The 24,509-nt window shown below is 46.6% G+C and overlaps 1 protein-coding gene across 2 annotated transcripts in view; it reads left to right on the forward strand.

Annotated features, from left to right (window-relative positions):
- The first annotated feature begins 2,106 nt into the window (after window positions 1-2,106).
- Window positions 2,107-24,509, forward strand: part of LOC123863662 (uncharacterized) — a 31,522-nt gene continuing 9,119 nt past the window's right edge. The window contains exons 1-12 of one of the 2 annotated variants that reach the window (XM_045903467.3): window positions 2,107-2,275; window positions 11,886-11,920; window positions 12,041-12,127; window positions 14,264-14,305; window positions 14,629-14,658; window positions 17,980-18,024; window positions 18,373-18,420; window positions 18,588-18,634; window positions 18,736-18,785; window positions 19,060-19,277; window positions 19,389-19,639; window positions 21,456-21,590. In XM_045903467.3, coding sequence (XP_045759423.1) covers window positions 2,244-2,275; window positions 11,886-11,920; window positions 12,041-12,127; window positions 14,264-14,305; window positions 14,629-14,658; window positions 17,980-18,024; window positions 18,373-18,420; window positions 18,588-18,634; window positions 18,736-18,785; window positions 19,060-19,277; window positions 19,389-19,639; window positions 21,456-21,590 — 1,020 coding nt within the window. In that variant the 5' untranslated portion in view covers window positions 2,107-2,243. The remainder of the gene's footprint in view (window positions 2,276-11,885; window positions 11,921-12,040; window positions 12,128-14,263; window positions 14,306-14,628; window positions 14,659-17,979; window positions 18,025-18,372; window positions 18,421-18,587; window positions 18,635-18,735; window positions 18,786-19,059; window positions 19,278-19,388; window positions 19,640-21,455; window positions 21,591-24,509) is intronic. The other variant, XM_064585780.1, reaches the window with a different exon arrangement.

A 24,509-nucleotide genomic window follows, 5' to 3' on the forward strand; every position in this document is an offset into this window, starting at 1 on the left:
TCATGAGAAAAAAATTTGTTAACTATGTGCCATGATGGATGTTCACTAGACTTATTGTGGTGATCATTTCACAATATATACAAATTATGGAATCATTATGTTGTATACTTGAAATTGATACAATGTTATATGTCAATTATATCTCAATTAAAAAAATACCAGTTCTTAGACATCCCCCCTTTGGGGGGAGGGGCAAGGAAGCTGAGAATGAGAAAAGTTAAATAACTTGCTCAAATTCCCATAGCAGAGCTGGGGTTAGAGCTCAGGCTCATCTGGAAGCCAAAGTTTGTGTGGGTAGGCAACAGACTAGTCTGGCTCCCCACAAGCCCATGTGAACATGAACCAGCTTTCACTGACAGCTGGTGGCCCTGTGTGAGCTCCAGTTATATGATCTATTAGAACCCCAGTTAGCGTATATGTAAAGAGGGTGTAATATTTACCTTGTGTTGTTATTGCAGTGATTAAGCAAGATAATTTATTTTTAATGTCCTCTTGCCAAAGACCACTTGGAATACACCTGTAGTTATACAAGCTGGATTTATTACTCATTGGTGAGGGACACCATAAAGGTATCTCAGTGAGAGGATGTTAGAAAATATCATTAAAGGATCTGGGCTCTTGTTAACTGACTTGGGGGCAGGCTTAAGAAAGCAGGGGTAGTTCTATGAATGTGTATCTTCATAAATCTTAGCCATAGAGAGGGCAGACTCGAGTAAGGCTAAGGGCATGAGTGGCCAAGAAGCAGCAGTCCCTCTTATTAGCCAGGATAGCTGTATGTTTGGTATTTTGTGGCTTGGACCATGTTCACATTTTGTCTGTGTTCCGACATGATTGCTGAGTGATCTTGTTCTTGTCTTGATCCATCATGGTCCCAGAGAGGCCTTGTCTGGTGTTGATCTTCTGCGAAATTGTTGATGTTTGGCGGAGAACACCAAGGCCCAGTAACAGTGCCAGGACAGCTCTTAGAATATAAAGTGTCGACTACAGTGTTGAACTCACAGGTATTCCACCAGTAGGGGTTATGACTTTGATTGTGCTCACCCACACTGCCAGCACAGGACCTTCCAGTCACAGTGAGGCAGGCGGGGGGCTGAGCCTTTTGGAGGAATCTCAAAGACAGATGTCTCTTCAAGCTGCAATGAGCCATTTTCTTCCCCAGCTTCAAGCATTACATGAGGCCATTTCCAGGAGGTCAGGGGTATTTCAGTCTGTGGAGAATTTCAGAACAGCAAAGAGAATGCTGCCAGTTAGAGGACCCATCCTGGACTCTGCCTTTGCCTCCTTCCTGCAGTCGCCCTGAAGTGAGCCAGACCTGGGCTAGGTGCTGTGACAGCCACCACTTCGTGGAAAACAGACAAGCAACTATGCTGAAAAATGGGGTAAAAGAGAACAGTGTGTGGTGAGGATCACCAACCGTCTAGGCAGTGGTTCGCATGCTTTCCTGAGCATTGGAATCACATGGGAACTTTTAAAAAATAGTGATGCCTGGGTCCCACTTCACGGATTTAATTGGTGTGAGATGCTACGTGGGGCATCGCTATTTAAAAAACTCTCTGGGTGATTTAATACATTGCAAAGTTTGGGAACCACTGGTTTAATCCATCCATCTTTATGGTTTTTTTGGGCGGGGGGAGGTCTCGAAGCCGTTAATGTGATAAAAGCTGTGGTACCTCATTCCAGGCACTTGTATTTTAGATACAAAACCTGACAGAATTTCAGGGGGTTTATAGATCCTAAGAAGCAAATCTGGGAACCCCTTCGTGGGGGGGGGGTGTTTTTAAAAAGTTCCCATGTGACTTGAGCTCTCTGACCCCTCCTGAGAGAATGGCGCGGGTCCTTCTTCACAGAAACCGCCGCTTAGGGTCATCAAGCCGAGTTCCCTCGGGGCGAGGGCGCCGACAAGCAGCCGGGGCTGGGCCGGTGTGCGCACGCACGTGTGCGAGTGTGCACGTTGGTGTGCACGCCAGTGTGCACGCGCGGGGCCGCCGGCGAGCGTGCGTTTCCGTTACCGGAGCCTCGGCAGCCTCCGGCCGCCGCTGCGGATGCGCGCCCGGCACCCCCTCCCAGTCAGTCCCCTCCCCCGGTGGCTCTCGCTCGCCCTCTTCCCTCCCCGCGCAGCGTCGTCCGCCTCCGAGTGTGCAGGGCAGCGCTCCGCACGCGAGTCCCTGCAGCAGCCGCCCGGGTGCGCACTGAGCGCCGAGCCCGGGGCGCGCGTGGCGCCCCCTCCCAGCGGCAGAGCGACGATGAACCGCGGCGTGGGGGTCGTGGAGAGCAGGTGAGCGCATCTGCGGGGCTGGGGGGTTCGGAAGGAGAAGGGGCAGAGCAGGGTCGGGGGACGGCCGGGCCCAACGTCGACGCGTTGCAGAAGAGGCTTTGCCCCCTTCGGCACCCCCGGCCCCTCCCGGGCTCTGCCCTTTGCCCTGTGCCGGCGGGGGCGAGGGCTCCACTCCCGTCCCGGCATCCCCGCTCCGGCCGCACAAACAAAGCACACTTCGCGGGCGGCGCCTGCCCCGCGCGGGCGCAGAGCGTGGGGAGCCAGTGCGCCCCCCGGGCCCGACTCGGACCCTCGATGCCTGGCTCCGCGGTCTCGGCGGGCCGCACCTGGGTAAGGCCGGCGGCGGCGGGGGCGCGCGCAGGTGCCCGCGCGGGAGGCGGGGGCGCGCAGCTCCGGAGGCCCCGCGCTCCCGGCCCAGAGGCGGGGCCTACGCGGCGCTGCGGCTCCCAGCGGCCGCGCTTTCCTGGGCGCCTGCTGCTCGGCGCCGCAGCGGTGGCAGGTGGGCCCGGCGTATTCACATCCTTCTGGTGGAGGCGGCTGCGGGTCGCCGGCGGGTGCCGGGGAGGGCAGGTCGCCCTGCGGCGCCCCCTTGCTCCCCGCGGGTGGACTCGCGCGCTTCCCGCCTCCGCGGTGACTCCCCGCCCCCGAGCCTCGGTTTCTGCTGTCCTCATCTGCCCCTAGCTCCCGGGCTTCAGCTCTCGGGAGCCCCTGCGCCCTCTGTACCTGGAAGAGGACTCGCTCCAGGAGGGTGCCCGGGGTTTTGCTGAACACTCTCGGCTTTTAAATTGTTTGAGTCGAGGGTAGAATTAGTTCCCTTAACGCCGCCCTTGCCGATGCGTGGAGGCCCCACCCCCGGCAGCCCCTCACCCCCCATGTGGCGCTAACACAACGTCTCGCTCACAGAAGGCTCCAGTCAACAGTGCTTGAAGGATTTCTGCTATAACTGTAAAGGTAGCCAGTGCTTCTGTTTGTCACCAGACCTTTATTTTTTTTAAGTTTTTTTTTTTTTTTAAGATTTTATTTATTTGTCAGAGAGCACGCACAAGCGGGAGCGGCAGGCAGAGGGAGAAGCAGGCTCCCCGCTGAGCAAGGAGCCCGATGTGGGACTCGATCCCAGGACTCTGGGATCATGACCTGAGCCGAAGAAAGACGCTTAACCGACTGAATCACCCAGGCGTCCCTCACCAGAGCTTTAAAAGCAGCTGCTTTTTACATGGGAATGTTTATTAAGAGCTAGTTTGGGGATGTTCTAAGGATGTTGTGGGCGTGTTCTCCAGAGTTACTGTCATCTGCAGGAGGAGGCTTTTAGCATCGGATGTGGTGTTTCAGCAAGACGTGTGATGGGCGGTTTGTGTAATATATCCTTTAGGTAATCCTTTCATTGCCGTTAAGCGCTTGCAGGAAGTCACCCAAAAGCAGTGTATAAACGCTCAGCAAGGATTCAGACTGCAGAAAATTTTCTTTTTGGACAGTCACTGCTGCAAAACCAAGTTTCTACAGGAACAACTAGAACAAGGAGAGACTGCCAAGGTTTAAAGTGTCCACGACTTCAGTTTTTCGTGGATCATTAAACATTAGGCCCAGTTTCTCACCGGGAGGAGGGAGGTTTGTTTTTTCTGCCACTGTCCTTTCTTTAAAACACTGTTGCAATCAGGAAGGCAGCCTAGACAAGGCTGTGTGTAGATAGGTTTTACTATTTGATTTCTTGACGTTCGGATCATGAACAAAACCACAGTAGGACACGAACTGAGTCCACATTGAAAATCAAAAACTCTTCTTACAGAGGTGTTCACCCAACAGCAAGTCTTGGGAATGATTGTTAAAGAGAACTTTAAATTATTGCTAGAAGTGAAGTTTTCCCCCTGCCAAAGCAATAAAGAGAGGAAGTGAATTGAAATATAGTATGTGACATTAACACAGTTATTTTCACAAACAGAGCTAACCGAATTTTTCTGCTGGCCACCCAGAACTACCAGCCCTTGTTGGTATTACTGTAGGATATGTACCCTCCCCACCTATTTCCACGAAAACTCCTTAGTCCTCCATCTCTGATCTTCCTGGCCTCTTCAGGGAGATTGTTGCTAATGTGTCATTTTCATGTTTCAGCATGGCAACAAAGTCCATAAAATTCAGTATCAGCCAAGGGTGAGGTGCATGTCTCTGTAAGCTGTAAAATTGCTTGTAATTTTTAGTAGCTGCACAGCATTCCCTTCTCATATTTTTGACCATTTAAGCTGTTTGTTACAGATTTTTTAAATACTGAGGAATAGAGTCTTTATGTCTACCCTAGTCTTTCTGTCATTTATTTGTTCAATGAACTTTTTTTTTTCGGTGCAAATTCTATGCCAAACCATGTGCCAGATGCTGGGGATGTGGAATCCTTGGCTATACACACCCCCTCGCTCGCACTCATTGTTTTATCAGTTCCCAGACTTGTAAACAAATTACCGCAGAGCAGTGCAATAACTCCATTAATCCAGGTGTGCATGAGATGTTATTGGCTCAAGGAGCGGAGAAGAGAAATTCCTTCTGCAGGGCTGAGTCATGGCAATTCCCCACCCCACACATCTTCAGCTCAGAGAGCTCTCCTTGTTCACTCAGGATTTCTTTCTTCTCTTTTCCTCCTTCCCTCCTTGTCTTCTCACTGCTGGAAATGTCCCAGTGGCCTCCCTTCTCCCTGCCAGTCTGGTCCCCAGCCCTTTTCTCTCCTGGCCCCACTTCCCTTTGGAGTACATTAGGCTAAGCTCTCACTGACAGGTACAAGAAGGAGGAAGGGAGTAAACCCTGAAACTGTTTCCCCCAGTTCCTGCCACCCCAAAAAGCTAGCTGCCTTTTAGGCCATATCCTCAATGCACTTAGCCTCTTCATCTTGCTCCCCTACCAGCCAGGGTTATTCTCCATTCACAACTGTGGCCTGTAAAGCCAAAGTTCTAGATACTTTCCTTTTCCAAGATGCTGAAAACCCATGTGTGTGTGTGTGTGTACACAATCATAGAGAAAACACAAGCATCTTAAGTGGCACATCACAAAGTGAACACATCTATGTAACCATTGCCCAGGTCAATACATAAAATATGGCACTCTAGAAGCCTCTCTCATATTCTGATTACTCACAGTCCTGTTTCTCCTTCCCAAAGGAATGAGAGATTAATTTTGCTTATTTGTAAGCTTTATAAAAATAGCAGCATATAGCATATAACCTTCATGTCTGGTTTGTTTTATGCAACATTATGTTTGTGAGGTTGATCCACATTGTTGTGTGTAAGCAGTTCTTTCATTCTCATTGTTCATAATATTCCATTATATGATTATATCATGTTTTGTTCATCCATTTCTTACTCTTAATGAGCATGGTAGTTGTTTCCAGTTTTTGCCTATTACAAATAATATGCAATGAATCCTTTAGCCTTTTGGTACCCAAAGATCTACCAGTTCCACCATTATTTTTTCCTATTGGAGAAATTTAAAAAGGGGATAGGGGTAGGTGAAGGAGCCAGCCTGTTGAGCCAGCCCTGTGGATTTTCCATCTTTACCAGCACTGAGTACCTTTGGAGGAACCCAAGACTGTGCTCTCATTCAGGGACCTGAACACTGAAGAAAAAGACCCATAGGATGGCTTCTTTTGTGGGCAAGCTGATTGGAAGTGGTGATCTTTGGGAAGAAAGAAGAGAAGAAACTAGGTCATGATGGGAAGCCGATTTGGTTCAGAAAGTATCCTCAAGGTTTTGGACAGCTGGTGGTTTAGGGTACCCACATCTCTCCTGTCCCCCACTCCTCCACCTGCCCCCACCTTCCCTTTATTGAGTCTCTGACCTACCCCAGGGCTGGTCTTGGAGAGCTTGGCATGGATGGAAGTCTTTCTGTCCTGGCTTGTATGGAGGGGACTTTTGGCTTCTAGAGCTCAGTTCTGAATGCAGACAGTTTCCTTGGAGTGTGTTTTAAAGTTACACAGCCCCGTGGGAGGTTTTTATCACCTACTACTACAACTGCCTGGGCAGGGGGACTGGCTCTTGTGGCCTGGGGGACTGAGGTTTTCTTTGGGGAAATGCTTAGGCCTCTGGACTCAACACAAGCAGTGTCTTAACCTGCAGGTTGTCAGAGGGTTGCACGGGTTCACGTGGTCCCCATGTAAGACATTGAGGACAGCAGATTCTGGGACCCTGCACTATTGACTTCCTCCTCTGCTTTTAAGATGTCAATCTTCCCAAGATGGAAATATAGATACTACTCAGCAGACTGAATAATTGCCACTTAGCATCCTTGGGGTTACCATCAGTTTGGTTACAGTTAGGATTTCTCCACCTCCCTGACCTTCCTCATCTCCTGCTTCTCTCCCCCTGACCACACTTGCTTTCCTCCTGTTCCTGGACCTTGATCCACTCCTTCCTGTCTCAGACAGGAGCTGCCCCCACTATTCCCAGTCCTTCTCTCTTGTCCATTTCTGCTGTCCTTTGTCGCTCAGCTTAAATGTCACTTCCCCAGGGAGCCCTCCCCAATTCCTCAATCTTAGAGGAGCTCTCTTGTCATTCTCTCAAAGCACTTCCTGTCTTAGATACAGGAAGTCAGGCTTCCCCATCAGGCTGCTGGGCTGGGGAAAGCACAGATCAGTTGCTTTGTTCGCTCATATTTGGCACACACACTCCACACGTGTTAGCTGAATGAATGAATTGATAAGCCAGGAGACCTAAGACAAGTTGTGAGATTGTGTCTGCTTATAACTAGCTATGTGATCCTGGGTATTTATTCACTTGCCCTCTCCTATTTTCCCATCTCCCATTGTAAAATGATGCATCAGACTGGAAGATCTTGTAGGTTCCTTTCATGTTCAGCTTTTTCTGAGCCTAACAGCTGGAGGATCCTGTTTGTGGGGATGCAGTACTCTTTGAAAATGCAAGATGGCCTTAGCATCATGGTTTAATTGGCTGTGTAGTCAGTCACGTGCCTGTGATCTTAGCATAAGAGCTCGGTTCTTCCTAGTTCTTCAGAGCCTGCTCTGGGCTAACACTATAGCTTATGTTTATTTTTATTTTGTTCTTCCTGCATCGTATACATATGTATTTGTTTTCTGATCTGTCTCCTCCTCCATTTGGGTGCCCCCTGGGCACAGGGTTCATGTGTTTTGTGTTACTTTTATATCCCCTCTGCCTAGCGCAGCATCTGTCATATGGTAAATAGGCGTTTGTTAATTTGAATTGATGGAAAAGAGATCTATATTATAGAGAATATTACTTGCATTGCGATTATGCCCCAGGAAGTATAGTTATTTCATGATTGTGCATTTTAACTCTGGTTTGTGACTAACATAAAATCTTTTCCACTTTCTTTAACTGATTTACTTATGGGTTTTACTTTACTTGTTATGGTCTGTTTTCTAGAAGGTTGATAGGGGCTAAAAGAAGTAAAATACTGCTTGGTTTAATTCTGGTGAAAAGTTAGACGAGGATTTGGGGCGTATTATGTATGCCTAAAAACATAGGCAGTAGGAGCCTTAGTGGGAAGGTGTTTTGTCGTTATCTACTTGGCAGAATTTTTAGCTTTCTGTTGTAAAACTGTACTGGTAAAAGCTTGGGCTCTCCAATCAGATGGACCAGGATTCTTGGATAAGTTACCCAAGATCTCTGAGCATTATTTTCTCTTCTGTGAAATGGGGATACTACTAACTCAGTGTCAGGCACTTAAAAGATGGTCGTGATGGTTAAATGAGCTAATGGACATAATGCCAAGTCCTTGACTTAATTTCCAGCACACAGTAAACATTTAACAAATACAAGTTGTTATCATGTTAAGGTTTTATTTTTACTTTAAGTATTGTTAAAAAATATTTGGGTGGAGAATTATTACTTATGGAGCCAGATTGGGTGAAATCATTCTTATGCCTGATATCAGCCTGTCCAGGCATTCTGGTTCTCGTGCATCCTTCACCGGCCCGTGCGGGTTTGGCTACGTAACTGGGCACCTCTGAGCTGCAGTGTCCTCATCTGCACGTGGGGATGGCAGGCCTTGCCCTGCCTTCCCGGCAGAGTTCATGTGAGGAGCTGGTGCTCTTGTGGGTCTGAAAGCACTTTGTAAGTTTTAAGGTCCTGCACCTACATGAAGATTTGGTATTGCTTTTAGGTTTCATTTCATTGCAGCTATGACTTAATTCCGACATTTGGTTTTGCTCATTTGCACATAGTTTCATAGAATCCTCATTTTTCCAACAAACATTCAATAAACACCCTCATTTAATATTAGCCCTTTGAGGTTTTTAAGCCTGTTCTTTCTGTCCTGCAGCAGCTCAGGGATTTTACTGTGCCAAGATGCAGGGTGTTTTTGTTTCCCCCTTCCCCTAAGGGAAGGGGCTGTGCCAGTCTGGGGCCTGGAAGCCGATAGGTATGAGGCAACATTTATATTTGATGCTGGTGTTGGAACTGCAGTAAAATTCTACCTAGTAATATAGATGGAGTCCACATCAACATTTAAGGAGTTTTAAGTGCTGAGTAGTAGATGTCCATGCCCCTTTCCTACTTATCTTTAGTCCCTGAATTAAACTGAAAACATTTGGAATGGGTGCTCTCTCTCCATGGTGGTAACAGTGTCCATGACAGAAGAGAGGGCGGGCACCTAGCATTCATGCAGTGGCAAGGAGCCCTCTGGGTCCACTAGGGTCTGCCTGCCCCATGTGGCTTTCCTGAGGCGGCGCGGGGGTGGGGGTGGGAGGGAGCTGCCTTGGGGGCGGGAGCTGCCTTGGGGGCGGGCTCCTCCTCATTGCGTCTAAGCCCCTCCCCCTTCGCTGTCCTGGCGTTCGTGTGGGTGTTTCTGTGCCGGGAGCTGGCCTTGTACCCCGCAGCCTCACTAATCTCATCTTGGACATCTCATCTACTTCACGGAGAAAATGAAGGTTTTATGCAGAGGCTTTCTGGGTTTTAGCAAAAGTTGTAATATCTAAGCAGATGGATACATGTCTGGAAACAGATAAGCAGCTGCAGAAAGGGGAAAATGAAAGTGCTAGTAAGGAGAAAAACACAGTTTTGTTGAGAACACAGAAGTGGGTTTTAACCAGGCATATTTTGTGCAATAAGAATGGCCAACTTTCAATCCATGTTCTCATACTTATCTTCAAATTAAAAGGCATAGTGACTGCATTATAAGAGGTAGGAGTCTAGAGAAAAAAGATGTCATGTTTGGCTTGTCCTTTTATAAATTTCATTAAAAACCATATTTTAGCCTTTCTTGGTTTCTTGAAGCATTTCCCAATTACAAGTTCACCACCACAGCCTGACCTTTTGAGCAAGAGTTGTGGATTAAAAAACAAAAGGATTTAAGTCTGAAAATGAGAATGTGTGTATTTCCTAGAACCATGGAGCTTGGGAAATACCAAATACTTGGGGAAGTTTACCAGCTAAAATCCTGAGTCAAGGAGGTTTACAACATCTGGGGGTCCCAACTGACTTGGGGGAAGAAGAGGAGGGAAAGGGAAAGCAGTTGGTCTGCTGCCTTTGCGGTCTTGGTCCTCAGTTTGCAACCAGGGTTGGGACCTGGGGGTGGAGTGGTGGGCACAGGGCGGGGAAGGCTTTGGGCCAGGCAAGTACGTGGGCTTTGAAGTCATAATGGCCTAGAGTCAAGTGCTCCTTCTCTAGTTGTTAGCTCTGTGACCCTGAGGAAGTTAATTAACCTGTCTGAACCTCTCTCTGCATTCGTAAAATGGCCTTCAGAGGCTTTTTGGGGTGATTGAATGAGAAAATAAAGATTTTAAACACGTATAAGTGCAATTAACATCATTGTTGTTTTCTTTCTGTATTTTCATTTATTCATCAAAGATTCTGATTCAGTGGGCCCAGAACAACTGTTTTTAGAGGGTACCTCATATAGCTCTAATGTTCCTCAGACTATACTTTGAGAAGTGCTGTTCTTACATGATAAATAGGAGTTTTGGCATCAAGGGGAGGGCAGGGCTGTTACTTATATGCACACACAACTCCAGGGGGTGCCCCAACATCATAGTGCATGTTCATGGAGCCCCCAGAGTTGGGGCATATGACTTGCAAGGCCATAGGCAATGACCCTGGCTGGGGTTGTGATACAGAGAGAGTGGTATATGTGTGTGTGTGTTATCCAGGGTGTGCTTGGGACACTGAGGATCTTTCACTCTGGGGGAGCGCATGGGTGGGAGACAAGGGAGCAGGTGGAGGTCCTTGTGCGCCCTGCCTAGGAACTTAGGTTTAGCCAGAAAGCACTGAGAAGCCACAGAAGGGTATAAGCAAAGACGTGATTAGATCACACTGATAGTCACATGATGAACCAAGAGAGGGAGACTGCAGGCATGTATACTAAGTATGAGAAAATTATAAACAACTAACCAGGTGAGAGCCAATGATGAGAGACAGAGAGGGAGAGGAAGAGAGAGAGAGGGAACGTACTTAAACTGAGGCAGAGAGTATATGCCAAGGAGGGGACAGATTTGAGAGATGTCTAGAGGGAGGCTCAGGAGGACTTGGATTGGCTGCTTGATGAGGAAGAGGGGGCAGGAGCTGGTGATTGCCGGAGGTTCCAGGTAGGTGCCCCAGGGATGTGATTCTCTGCAAAGGCAGGTAAGGAGGAGCAGGTTCTGATGAGGATGGAAAGCAACGATTAGGTGCTGACTGTGGTTAATTTAAAGTACTGAAGTGCCCCCCAGGCCCCGGGCACCTGGAACTCAGAGAAGAGGCCTGGGAAGGAGGTGCAGATTTAGGATGGGAAACCCTGGTGTGAAGGGCGCATGAGGCAGTATGAGGTGGGAAGAGGAGGGTACGCAGAGGTGACTCCGGGTCACGTTGCTGCCCGGGAGGCTGGAGCAGATGGAGCCAGTGGATGAAGCACACAGAGAGGGGAGAGGTCACTGCCACAGGGGAGGTGGGAGGTGGCAGCAGACCAGGTAAGAAGGGACGTGGAAGCCATGGAGAAGCACGCCACCTACTTCATCTAATGAGGCCATAGTCACTAAGGACTGAAGAGGGCCCATTGGGTCTGTTGGCCAGGAGTCACTGGTAGCGTGGGAGAGCAGAAGCCAGGTAGCTTTGAGTCCAGGGGAGAATGGGGAGCAGGAGAGTGGAGACCATGTGCGTAGGGCACAGAGAGTTCAGGCCGTGGTGAGGACAAGGGAGAGAACTTCTAGAGCCCTCAGTGCTCAGGGTGCCATATCTGAGGGAAGAGGCCAGAGAGGCAGAATGAGACGACCTGGGAGAAGGAGGATGACTCACGGAACCAGATGGAGGGCCTAGAGGCCAATGCAGGCTGGGCCGTTAGGACTGTGTGCCTAGGGACGGGACAGAGGAAAGCCAGATGGCTGGGCATGGAATGGCAATCCTGTGAACCTTGAAGGTGTGGTGCTGGCTCCTGGGGGTGTGACGGGACGAGAAGGGGGTCAGGTGCACATCCAACAAGCCCTATTGGTGTGTTTGGCTTGGCTGTAGGTGGAGTCAGCCCATAGGTGGAGAATGAGAGGGGCAGGAAAACCATTGAGGAGGGAGAGAGTTCTTTAATTTGCAACATTTCTGGAGAAACAATATAATGATCATTTTGAAGATTTTCGTAATTATTTTATGTAAAATTAGTATCAGTTTTTAAAAGTCTTTTTCTTTTCTTGTGCTAGTGATGACCGTCACAATGTCTCTTCAGAAGAAAAAGGTATGGTACTCCTAAGTCAATGTTGAGTTATTAAAAAACTGATACTGTATGAAGCATTTGCAGTTTTAGAAAATTATAATTTATTTTACTTATGGACTGCAGCTGCTTTGTTACATTCAGGCATTCCCTGGCTGCTGGCTGGCAAGCTGGCCTCCTTACACAGAGGGCAAGGAGAGACTGAAGAAGGAGGCAAACCGCTCCAGATTGGTAGGTGGCAGTTTCCATAAGCAAGGGAACTGACCTAGGAGGCTGGTCTTGGTCTGTTTGGTACTTAGAAGCCGGGCAGATGTTCATTCATGCATTCAAGATGGTAAGACATAGCTCCAGGCCTGGCAGACCAACAGCAAGACAATCAGCCGCCGTTTGCCAGAGGATAAATGTGACAGGAGGGATCATCGAGGAGGCGTGGCTAACTCGGTGGGGTGGAGGACAGCAGATGTGACTTTGGGCTGAGTCTGAACAGATCCCTGGGAACTCTGGAGGTGGGGCCTTGGGGAGGGGCTTCCAGGCAGTGGGAAGGTATCTGGAAAGGCTTGGAGGAGTGGCAGTCATCCTGGCATTCAAGTTTGGGGAACAGGGGAGTGGTTAAAATTCATTGCAATCATCTGGAGACTTTAAAGATAAATACTGCTGTTCAGGCCCCACCCCAGGCCGGCTAAATCAGAACCTCTAGGGAAGGGCCGAGTCCTGGGCATGGATGTGTTGAGAAAGCTCTCCAGGTGATTCCAAGGTGCAGCCAAGGTTGAGAACCACTGTTCTGTGCTTCCAGCCCTGGAGGACCAAGGCCACGTCCCATCACTTGATTTCCCAGCATCTGTCCCTACATAGCCAGTGCCTCACCTCCCCGCAGGCATCCTCTCATACAGGAACCTGCCTCCCACTACCCCCTCTAGGCCCACGTCCAATCAGTCACCAGCTCCCGGGGGCTGACCTGCTGGAGTAATAATAAGCATGTGTGTAAGTGTAGCAACGTGGTTGAGGGTGCAGGTTCTGGCCAGACTGCGAGAGTTGAAATCTTAGCTCCAGACTTCCTGGGGGTGGGGGGTGGGGGGTAGGGTGGGGGTGGTCTGGCCTCCGCTTACATCATTGGGCAGTCGTGAGGAGACATGCGTAAATACAAGTGAAGCATTTTACATAAATATATGTGAAGTATACATATACAAAATGAGTGAATAAATATGAGTAAGTACATGTAAACGAGTAAACATACATACATGCCTGGCACATGGAACACTCAAAACAAGCTGCTTTTAGCGCTGTTATTATTGTTTTCATTATTCTCAGATCTTTTCCTCCCTCCTTGTAACTGCTGCCACTCCTTCGTTATGGACGTAGGGAGGAGGGTTTGAGAATAATGCTAATAGCTTTCCATGTGTGTGCATGCTGAATCCAGAGCCTGCGTGGAGGGGGAGGCAGTGTCTGGAAACTGAGAGGATGAGGAGTGGGAGTGGGGAATGAGCTTGGCTGGCAGGTTGGGCCTGGGGAGCTCTTGGGGTCTGCCAGGAGAGGCCCAGGTGCCCCTGGAGGTGGAGGTCAGGATCCGACTGGGGAGTGGGTGCCGTGTCTTCTGAGGGCTCTCGAGGGGGAAAGGAGGCTGGGAATGAGGAGTGGGGCCTGGGGCGTTAGTAATTGGGGGGGAGGGTGGTGGTGGCAGAGAGGAGTTGCAAGGCCGCCCCGGGGGAGAGCACTTAGAGAGGTAGGGGAACCAGGACAGACATCACCGGAGGGCCATGCGGGCAGGAGGGAGTGGTGGGTGTCTACCTGTGGGAGTCGTTTTCTGGGGGTTAGTGGTCCTTTGGGGACATCAGGGAGAGGATTTCCAGCTAGCTGTGGGAACAGAAGCGTGATTGCAGTGGGCTGAGGCACTGAGTCGGGGGTGAGGAAGTGGAGGGAACATTCTTGGGGACCACTCTTTCCAGAAGTAGTTGGATAATACGGACTACATTTGTCCTGTGCTTCAGTCAATGGCACACACACTCCAGAATTTCTGCACGGTTGTGTCATTGGCCTTGTGCGTGTGAACTGTCCAGATGTGCAAATGCAGGAGCCAGATAGGAGCAGCGAGGGCAAGTCACGACTGGGAAGGGCTTGCGTGACGACCAGATGAAATCGTTACTGCAGCCAGAGGGTGATAGGAGCTCATACTTAATAACTCAAGTATGTTTTATCCACTTCCGAAGAAAAATAAGCCCCCTCTTATAGGAACCAGACTAGTTTTGGACTCAATGAGAATTTATTAAATTAGGAAGAAATCAGTTGAGTTCGGATCTATTTTATAATAGGTATAATTAAAAAATATTTTTTATTCACTGTGTACTTCCTGTGGTGTATGTTTTTATTCAGGGGAGGACAGCAGCTCTGAGAGCAGCTCTGAAAGTGAATCTGGTGAGTAATGTATGCCTTTCCTTAATTATGGAATTCTGGTTAAACCTATGAACCTTTACTTTTATCTTAAAGTAATGCACACAGCTCTTATATTGTTTGAGGACCTGTTACTAGCGTGGTTTTGTGAAGTCCTGAAGAAATACATACATGGTAAATACTTTCTAGTTGGCAAGCGAAGTGGGAGAACAGGATGAGCTGAAGAAGAAAGGCAGGAAATGGTTGCTATTGGCGAAAGCCAAACATTTTACCTATTCTCCCATCAGCCTGTGTTTCCTCTTGGTTGTCAAAAGAATTTGATTTAGACTTTTTTTTTCTTTTTGTAGATAATGAGGAACCAGAACCAGAACAAACAAGTGAGTATATCCTTCCTCCCGATTTTATTTTTTGTTGTTGAAAGGAAGAAAGGGAAGGATAGCCTTTGGGATTTTTACATTACCGATCGCTTGCTCATTATCTTTTTTCTGTGCAAAATTAAGGTTAACATTAGGAAACTTCTCTAAGTGTTTTGAGAATGTGAGCTCCCTACACCGGGCATACAAAGCATATGCTCGTGATCTGCATTGATACCAAGATAGTATGTGTGCCGTTCTGCTCTTAGGTGCCTTAAGGAGGAAAGATTGAGAGGCTGGCCGCAAGCGGCCTGAGCTTCCTTCTGTGGTGCTCGCTGCTCACAGATTAGGGCCGACGCAACTATTTGCCGCTCCAGATGTACCATTTGTGGTTTAGAGTTTCTGGCATGCTGTTCTAGCTATTTGTGAACAACTTGAGTATGAAACCACTTGAAGGGGATAGATTCTAAAAATAAAATATGGTTTTTGTCTAAAGTTTTGTGAGTGACTAAGCTTGTATTTTAAGTGATTTTATTTTACTGTAGGATTTTTTCCCCCAGGTCTTAAGACTCTGATCTGCCCATGAACACTGTAGCAGGGCAGTCAGAGGGCTCCTTTGCAGTACTTGAAAATAAATGAAATCTCTTCATTCAGAAGTCCTGTATATGATCTGATTCTCTCCGCAGTTTCTCTGTGGAGAACCTGTGATGGTAACTGTAAGTTTCCTGAAATCATGTTATACATTGGTAAGAAGCTGGAATGGTGTGTAGCACCCTTGTGGAAATGTCCTATTCTGATACCCATAAAGAAAAAATGTGTGCCAATCCTCTCACCCGCAATTCTCTGTACATTATGGATTATTTCATCCTTCAAAATGCAGTCAAAAGTCCAGCCTCAATAGGTTGGATTAAGATAGAAATGAAATTAGAAAGCTGGCATAGGGACCAGGTTTCTGATGTTGTCCCTGGTAACAACTGGGTAATGGGCCATAGGGACATGGAGTCCAGGGTCAGGACCCTCAGGGTCCAAAAGCTAGGCCTGGGCCACACCAGGGCAGGCAACCTAGGTGGAAGGCATTCGGAGTCAAGGAGGCTCAAGATAGGCTCAAAATCTGGTGGGTGGGTGGGGTCAGTGTGGTCCGCAGGGCATATGTGGAGCTCGGAGGGGCTGGCCCTTGACTGGGTCAAACATCTTGGTACTCTTTGGCAGTCAAAGTGCCCTGGCATCTTCTGTGGGAGGGCTGAGGATGCTTGTCCTTGGAGCCCCAGGTCGTGGAAGAGGTCCTGCCTTCCCCCAAGATTATTCTCATTGTTAAAAGGTCTTTGATCCTTCCCATTAGGGGAGAGATCAGAGAGGTACCCTCCCATTCACCTCCGTTCTCAGGTCAGGTGGAAAGACCGGGTAGGCCACACTGGAATGTTTGCTCCTCTGTGGGCCAGCCGGCGATGCAGGCCCACCCGTCCTCCTCCTGAGTGGATATGCTTTCTACTCACAGGCATGAATGTGGGGTCACCCATGTCCAATGGATTGAAGGGAAGCCATGGTTGATAAATTGGGGAGAATTGCTTCGATTTCTCTGCTTTGGCTGGGAAGACCTGGTCAGAGACTCAGTGTTTGCCAGCTGGATAGGATTCTCTGATCTCTTTCACTTCCTCTGCTCCTAAGGCAGAAAACCCATGGGCTGTGGATCAAATACAATGTAGACAGACAGCCAATCAATAATTTAGAATTTTATGATCCTTTATAGGACAGTAACTGAGGAAATATGATCGGAGGATGGTGTGATGCAGGAGTTGGGTCAGTATTTCAGATCTATCGTGTTCTGAGTCCAGGACCCTGAATACTTTTAGTCTCTATTTGCCACATTATCGTCATGCTATTTTTTTAAAGCTGGTTCTTTCTTGCAAGCCCTGGTCCCTGGATACTGACCCTATAGGTCAGGAGATCAGGCAGGAGCGCGCTATCCTGGGGGCAGGGGGTGTCTGTACCTCCTGGGCATTGGTGATGGCATAGGACCTTGTATATGTGTTGAGGAGTGCCTTACCCATGGGGTGACCCTCCCAAAGGTTGTTCAGACCTTTACAATATAAATCCAAGCATTTGACACATTAGGTCTTGCCTTAAGTGACAGGGTTGTTGTCTAGAATTCTTAAATTTTTTTAATGAGTCCCACCTATCATCATAGCAAAATAATAGTTAATAATAGTTATCTAACATTTACTGAGCATTAGGGAATGGTCATTTAATTTTCCTAAATTTTGGGGGGGGTGGTATTTATTCTAATCCCCATTGGATAGATGTGGAAAGTGAAGCATGGGGAGACTTAGTAATATTGCCAGAGAGCCCAAGCTCATGCAACTAGTGACCAACGTAGATAATAGAAAAATTCATTGCTGTTCCTGTTCTTTCTTTCTTTTTTTTTTTTTTTTTAAGATTTTATTTATTTGAGAGAAAGAGAGAGAGTGAGCATGAGCAGGGGGAAGGGGTAGAGAGAGAGGGAGAAGCAGGCTCCCCGCTGAGCAGGGAGCCCGATGCAGGGCTCTATCCTAGGACCCTGGGATCATGACCTGAGCCGAAGGCAGACGCTTAACCGACTGAGCCACCCAGGCGCCCCTGCTGTTCCCTTTCTTAATACATTTTTGTACTACAGAATTCTAATCATTCAGAAAATAGTGACTGAGCACTTACCAGGCCCTTGTGGTACAGTACTCATGAAGCTTACATTCTAGTAGGGAGAGAAACAAGAAGCAGAAAACACTAAACTACAGTGTGCCGGGTGGGGGAGATGCCCCAGAGGAAAATGAAGGGGGCAGAGTGAGTATGTCAGGCAGGCCCTGTTTCAGGGAAGGGGAGTGTGCATGTGTGTCAGGAAAGCCTCTCAGATAAGGGGACGTTTGAGCAGAGACCACAAAGATGTGAGGAGGCAAACAACATGAATATTTGTGAGAGGAGACAGTCCGTGCAAAGGCCCTGAGTCAGGAGTGAGTTTTGAGGTGGAGAAATGGTGGGTAGTGACTGGAGGGCAGCAGGTGCGGGGAGGCAGGCAGGAGATGAGGTAATGGGTAGCTAGATCGTATAGGGCCTTGAGCCATATGGAAGGAATCTGCATGCTAAATCAGAGACTCTTACAGTCGTTCCAGTTTAAATATGCTTAAAATCGGATGTCAATTCTTTTCTTCCAGGCTAATCTCTAGCCCTAATAGCTGGAGGGCTGATGCCAGCCAGGCATTTTCTTGGGCCATGAAGGAATCTTCAGTGGGGGCTGCAGCTCTCCAGTGGAGACACTGGCCCCGGTGAGGAATAACTAATGAAGAGATTGCTCATATGCCCCTCTTGTCTTCACAGATGGGGAGCCAGGAGGGTCTTGCGCGGAGGAAGCTTCTGCTCAGAGTAAGAACCGGGCGATGCCGTTTCCTCTGCTTCTCTCCCATGCTTGGGTGAGAGGGTCGGTGTAAAGGATGATGACAAAGCCTTTGCTGCCGCATAGAAAGATCACATAAAGATTTATGTGCCAAAATAGGGTGTACTGAAACTCGAGTCACATTCGAGCTCATTTTTGCACCTTAGACCTACAGTGGGATTGACAGACATAATGTGTCATTGGATCGACTTGTGGAGGTGTTTAAATACATGTTTAAAGTTCTGTTGGTTGGGAAGCTGAAGGTGGGTGCTTGAGTAGTACACCATTTACCCTGTGACTGACTTGTGCCGATGTATGTGTGATGATCTCGTTCACAGGGGAAGACTGGGAGGATAAAGAATTGCCCAAAGATCATTCACATTCAGGTATAAACTGACGTTTTCCAAAATATTCTTTTAAATATTGTTACTGCTGAAAGGGCATGTACCTCTGAATTTTGTCATCTGGTCATATCACATATATTTATTTAAAAATTTGTATTTGAAAATCCCAATCACATTCATGGAAGTGAAACTTTTTCTCTATCGTTTAGAACTGAAAAAGATCCAACCTTACTGTGAACACTGTAATGCTGAAAATGTAAGTATCTTTTCATTATAGAATATGATTCTCTAATTTGCTTTAAGAAAATAACATTTACTTGTGTATTACTTGCTAATATGTCTGTACTTTTTCTCCAGAAACACAATGAACAAGTGACCCCCAGGCTCCTTTCCGGGGAACAGTTTTTGTAAGTAGTTGTGAATAGAGAAAATTTAACATCGTCAGTAATTTAACTTCGTACATAAAAATGACCCCAGGTAGGGGAAACACAAAACAACGTAATTAATTTCACATACTTTATGTAATTACTTGGACTGTTTTCTTTGGTAGTGATGCTTCTTCAAAATGCTATAGAATTTCATTAGTGCTTTTGAATGAAATTAAAAACATAAATAATTTTAAGAAGTCCTCTCCTGACCAAACATAAGGACTAAAAAGGTGTTCTTATCTGTCCAATGCAGACTGAAGTTGGACACAGAGGGAACTTACCAGTGCACGGAAACTGGTCTGATATTTGAGGTTAACAGAAAAGTTGACATCAAGTATTGCGTTTTGTCCTGGAGCAAATATGCAGACCTGGTTGTTAAACCCTGGGTTGTCGGTGGACCCTTGTTTGATGTTAAATGTGACCCAACCTGTATTACCTCCATTCAGTTTCCACATTCCCTCTGCTTGGGTCGTAAGTACCTTGTTTCCTAAAAGTAATTCGTGTGCACGTGTGTGTATATGTGAGAGTATGTGTGCACCCGTGTGCTGCCTGGAGCGCTAATTTACCTTCATATTTTAACAGACCATGATGCCAATATGACATTCAAAGTCTTACATGTTAAAAGTTCTGGGGCCTCGTTAGAATCTACCGTGGATCATTCTACAACCCATGTCAAATGGCGTGTGAACTCTCTTTCTCCTGTGGGACCTGTTATTCAAAGTGAAGAGACCGTATACCACCATGGGGCTGTGATTCTCTACAAAGCCATTGACCATAACCCATCCTTGTCTTTTCGAGTGTACATAGCAACCAATAACGAGTCTTTCATCAAGGTAAAGTTAATGAAAATGAATAGTAAGTGTTTGACTACTTTGTGTTCAAACATGATGCCATGTGTCTGTGGGTCCCGTTCCTGTTGATTGAAGTGTCCCCCCACTGTGGGTCTCATTTGGCACTCATCTAGAGAGGTTATAGGGTCAGTGCCTAGGTGCATGCCAAGTTCTCTGATTCCTGGAGGGCGGTCATTCTGATCTAAGGAGAAGGGGGCAGGGGTCTGGGACTTCAAAGGGAAGAAATGCAATTCACAGGAAAATGAAAAAGAGTAAATGTCTGGTAAACAAGCATCTGCTGGGCCACTCAGAAGCCATGGGACCTAGAGGACTTTGATCCCACAGGCCTTGCTACGTTCCTCCCCTCCCTGTCTCTCTTACCTAGTTCATGTGCTAGTGTAGTTATCTGTGGTGACAGTTCTCTTCCTGGAGCAGGGCCTCTATGCAGATTCTTTTAGGCAGCTGTCAGGCAGGAGGTGGGGGAGAGCTTTCCCTGAATCTGCTGGGTTCGGATTGCCTTTTTTTAAAAAATTGTTTGAATTAATTAATTTTTTAAAAAATTCCAGTATAGTTAACATACAGGATTATGTTAGTTTAGGTGTACAATATAGTGATTCATCAATTCTATACATTACTCAGGGCTCTTCATGATAAGTGTACTCTTAATCCCCTTCACATATTTCACCCAACCCCCACCCTTGATTGCTTTTTAACTAAAAACGATCTTCATGCCACAGTGGCCCATCTTGGCGTAGCCAGACCTTGGCCCCCTCCAATATCAAGCTACCTATTTCCAGTGTTTTTAGGTTACAGTGTTTGGATGGCTTTAAACATAAGTTGTATTGATTGTAATTGGCAATATATATTAAAATTTAAGAACTCTATTGAGTAATAGGTTTTTAGTTTCTTCCTAAGAAGGTAAAATATGCTTCCTATAATCCTGTTAAAGTTCATACTTTAAATTGGGAAACTACTTTTCAAAATGGTGTAAAAAGTAAAGTAAAGTAGAATTAGCATGGATTTGGAATAAGTACCATTATTCAATGAACTTTATGTTTCTTAAAAGTAAATTCAGTTAATTAAAAGGATGTTATCTCTACTTCCTGGGAAGCAGGGGTGAGGAGCTGATTATATCGCTGGAACCATAGGAGCATGGCATGGTTAGGGCAGGATGTGCTTCCTATTGATGCTGTACTTTTACACCTTCTGGGGTTGATTTTTTTTTCCTCTGTAGGAAGATTTCCTTGCACTTTGCATTCAGGAAACCCAGATTTCATGTTCAGCTATACAGCTGCTTTACAAGTGAGCCTGGGCCAAAGTCTCCATTCGCCTCCTCGGGGCATTCGAACTGCGCATATAAGATCAGCGACCCCTCTGGGACAGTGGGGAAACTAGGGGGTAGAAACACATGAAGTGCTGGGTAGAAGCAAGCTTCTGGGTAAAGCAGAACTGTATACAATAAAATCGTTGCTTTGTATTCACACGATGGGCAGATAATCGACACAAATATGTAATGCTAGTGCTCATGCAATTTTCTCAAATCCTTCAGAAGCAAACTTTCGGTCCCATACAGGGCACGTGTGTTGCTTCTGGCTGGTGTGCTTGGGCAGAAAGATGTTTGGAGACCTGGAAGCCTGCAGCATGGGTCCAAGGTGCCTAATTAGCCTCCCTTTTAGAGCGCTATGAAGGTTTTGCCATCGCTGTCATTCTGTAGGGGGACACGAAGATAATGCAGGGCGGCACGTACACTGCTGGGCACTTATGGTTCTTCCAGTTGTTGCTGATACATTTCACAGCCAAAACCTATTTCTACCTGTAGGATATTTCCAAGTCGGTAAAGCACTCCTCTAAGAAATTCATGAAAATTGACAAGCCTCCTGTTTGCCAGAAGTTATTGCAGAACGGGAAGAAATACAGACTGATCAGTGAACCAGAAGCTGAAATCACCCCAGAGGTATATATTTTAAAAAACCACTTGGAGTAGCAGCAGGGATGTGTATTTTGTGGATAAGTTATTTTGAAAGTTTTAGAAGAATGCATTTTGTTCTCATTTTTAATTTATTTATAGGAAAGCAATTGTTTTGCTAAACTTGTAGCTTATTCCAAAGATGCTGTTGAATTTCAGAATTAATCTGCCACCGTCGCAAAAATAGGCAATTTAATCTTTTTCCCTTTAAAAAGATTTTAAATTTTCCTGAGTTTTTTAAATTAAATTCTTGAAACAATGTTAGTTTCAAAGGAATAAAAACCTTAAGTTTAATTTTTTTTTTAAATTTTTTTTTTAAAGAATTTTATTTATTTATTTGACAGAGAGACAAAGCGAGAGAAGGAACATAGCAGGGGGAGTGGGAGAGGGAGAAGCAGGCTTCCTGCTGAGCAGGGAGCCCGATGCGGGGCTCGATCCCAGGACCCCGGGATCATGACCTGAGCCGAAGGCAGACGCTTAACGACTGAGCCACCCAGGCGCCCCCTTAAGTTTAATTTTAAGTCACAGAACACTGAAGGTTAATGGGAAAGAGTTGCTAACAAGGATACTGGCTTTTTCTTACTGGGAGGCATTTGAAAAATAGTTATGGGAACCAGGGGTGCCTGGGTGGCTCAGTTGGTTAAGCGACTGCCTTCGGCTCAGGTCATGATCCTGGAGTCCCGGGATCGAGTCCCGCATGGGGCTCCCCGCTCAGCAGGGAGTCTGCTTCTCCCTCTGACCCTCCTCCCTCTCATGCTCTCTGTCTCTCATTCTCTCTCTCGCAAATAAATAAAATCTAAAAAAAAAAAAAAAAAAGAAAGAAAAATAGTTATGGGAACCAGTTGTCACTAGATTTCAACTATTCAGTGTACACATCATGACATTTGTAAGTGATTTCGGTTTCCTGTAAAGTGACAAAGTTATTTTTAAAACTTATTTTCATTGCGTGCTCTGAATGAGTGTTGTAGCTTATCTAACTAGACATCTGTGTGGAAATTCTTTTTGTACACCTCTTTTTGTTTGTTTTATAGTTTGTGAAAAATTGAAAACATGTTTGGATTCCATTACGTTAAAATAGGAAACATGAGAGAGCTGATGGCAGTGGCCCATGTTGCATTATTATATTATCAGAGGCCTGGGGCCCTGTAGAAGCAGTCAGGTTGGTCAGACAGCCTTCTATACCTTCCTTTCCAGTTGCAAAGGGTTTCTTCCCACCTGGTGTGTTTTTTTGTTCTTTTTTTTTTTTTTGAGCTTCACAACAGTGAAGCTGAAGGGACTAATGTGCAAAGCGGGCGAGCGAACTGCCCAGGTCCCATGCCCAGGTGGCAGACGAGCCTGGCCCTGAGCCCACTCTGCCTGTGGCCCTAATGCCGCAGTCTTCCCACTGGGATCTGAGAGGTTGATTCCTAGCCCTTGCCAGCTGACCAAGCCCTGGCAGATGCTACCTCAAGATGATCACGAGAAGCCAGCTGCAGTCTTGTCTGGGACGTGAAATGAAATTCGAAGGGTTTGCTTAGAACAGTGTGATTCTTGGCCTTTGCTGCCAAATGGAATTCCCAGGGGAGCTTTTAAAAAAGTCTGTGGCCTGGGTCCTACCCCAGCGATACTGACTTAATTGGTCTGGGAGTGGCCTCGGCATTGAGCTTGTTAAAGCTTCCAGGGTGACTGTAATGTGCTGCCAAGATTAAGAGCCACTAGGAGAGGGAATAACACACATTGAGTGGGTAAATCTGTCTAGGAAGGGACTCAGATGGTCCCCAGAGGTCTCACTTACACAAGATGATGACGGTGGGAGGGCTTTAAATAGTCGAGTTCTGTCACCAGTTGTGTGCTCTCTCTTAACCAAATTTCTGGATTAATGGGGATAATCTTCCAGGATTGCCCTAATGATCATATAAGGTACTGGTTTTGGGGTACTCTGAGAGTTGTGAAACTGTTAAATCTAAGGTGTTCTTACAGATTTTAGACCATTAATGATTTGTTTAACTGACATTTATCAAAAGTACCAATTACAAGTCAGTCTGGGAGAAGAGCTAAAATGAGTAAGTCGTGATCTTTTCCCTCAAAAGATGCCAGTATAGAGAGAGACATACTGTAGTCATGTAAAGAAATAATTTTAACGTGTAATGTGGTATTACCATAGCGATGGGTGCAGTGGGTTTCCAGGAAGGAAGTGTTCCTATGTGGTGACATTTGTTCTGGGTTTGAAGGGAGAGGGATTCACTGGGAGAGACAGCCCTCCTGGAAGAGGGAACTGTAAGTGCCTAAGTGAGGTGATGGGGATGTGCAGCCAGGCCCAAGGCACCAGAGAAATGGGAATGAGAAATGGGAATGCAGAGGGCTTTGGGAGAGAGAGATCTTGGCTTTGTAGGCCTTGGTGACCCATGGTGAGGATAATGGTAGGCGTTTATAATGGAAAGAGAGAGGGACAGGGTAAGACTGTTGGTTTTTAAGGGTGATGCCCAGTGCAGTTCAATGATTTTTTTTTTTTTTTTTAAAGTAGATTTCTCCCTGCAGGCTTGCTAGCCAGTCTGGAGAGGAGCAGAGGAAGTCCAAGGCATGGGGCAGGCTCTATAGTGGATAAATGTAGAGGTTAAATGTGGTGGTTGAGTCAGAACGTGTGGATGCGAATTCAGTTCTCCCACTTCCTAGTGTGGATTTGGGCAAGTTAGTTTCTCTGAGATCCTTTATCCATAAAATAGCAATGAAAGGGTTTGCTGGGGCAAGGTGGTATTCGATGAGGGAATTCGATGTGGATGAAACACACAGTGTAGTTCTGTAAATGTCTTGAATCAATTCCAGGTTGTGGAATGATCGAAGTGAAAGATGGTGAGGAAGCTTAAAAGCACTTATGAAAGGGTGATTAGTTTGGGAACATGAAACACTGAAACCAAGAAAGGGCTGAAA

Source organism: Mirounga angustirostris, unplaced genomic scaffold, assembly GCF_029215605.1.
Source record: "Mirounga angustirostris isolate CCGP_5_RB_7025 unplaced genomic scaffold, mMirAng1.0.hap1 SCAF_1, whole genome shotgun sequence".
NCBI lineage: Eukaryota > Metazoa > Chordata > Mammalia > Carnivora > Phocidae > Mirounga > Mirounga angustirostris.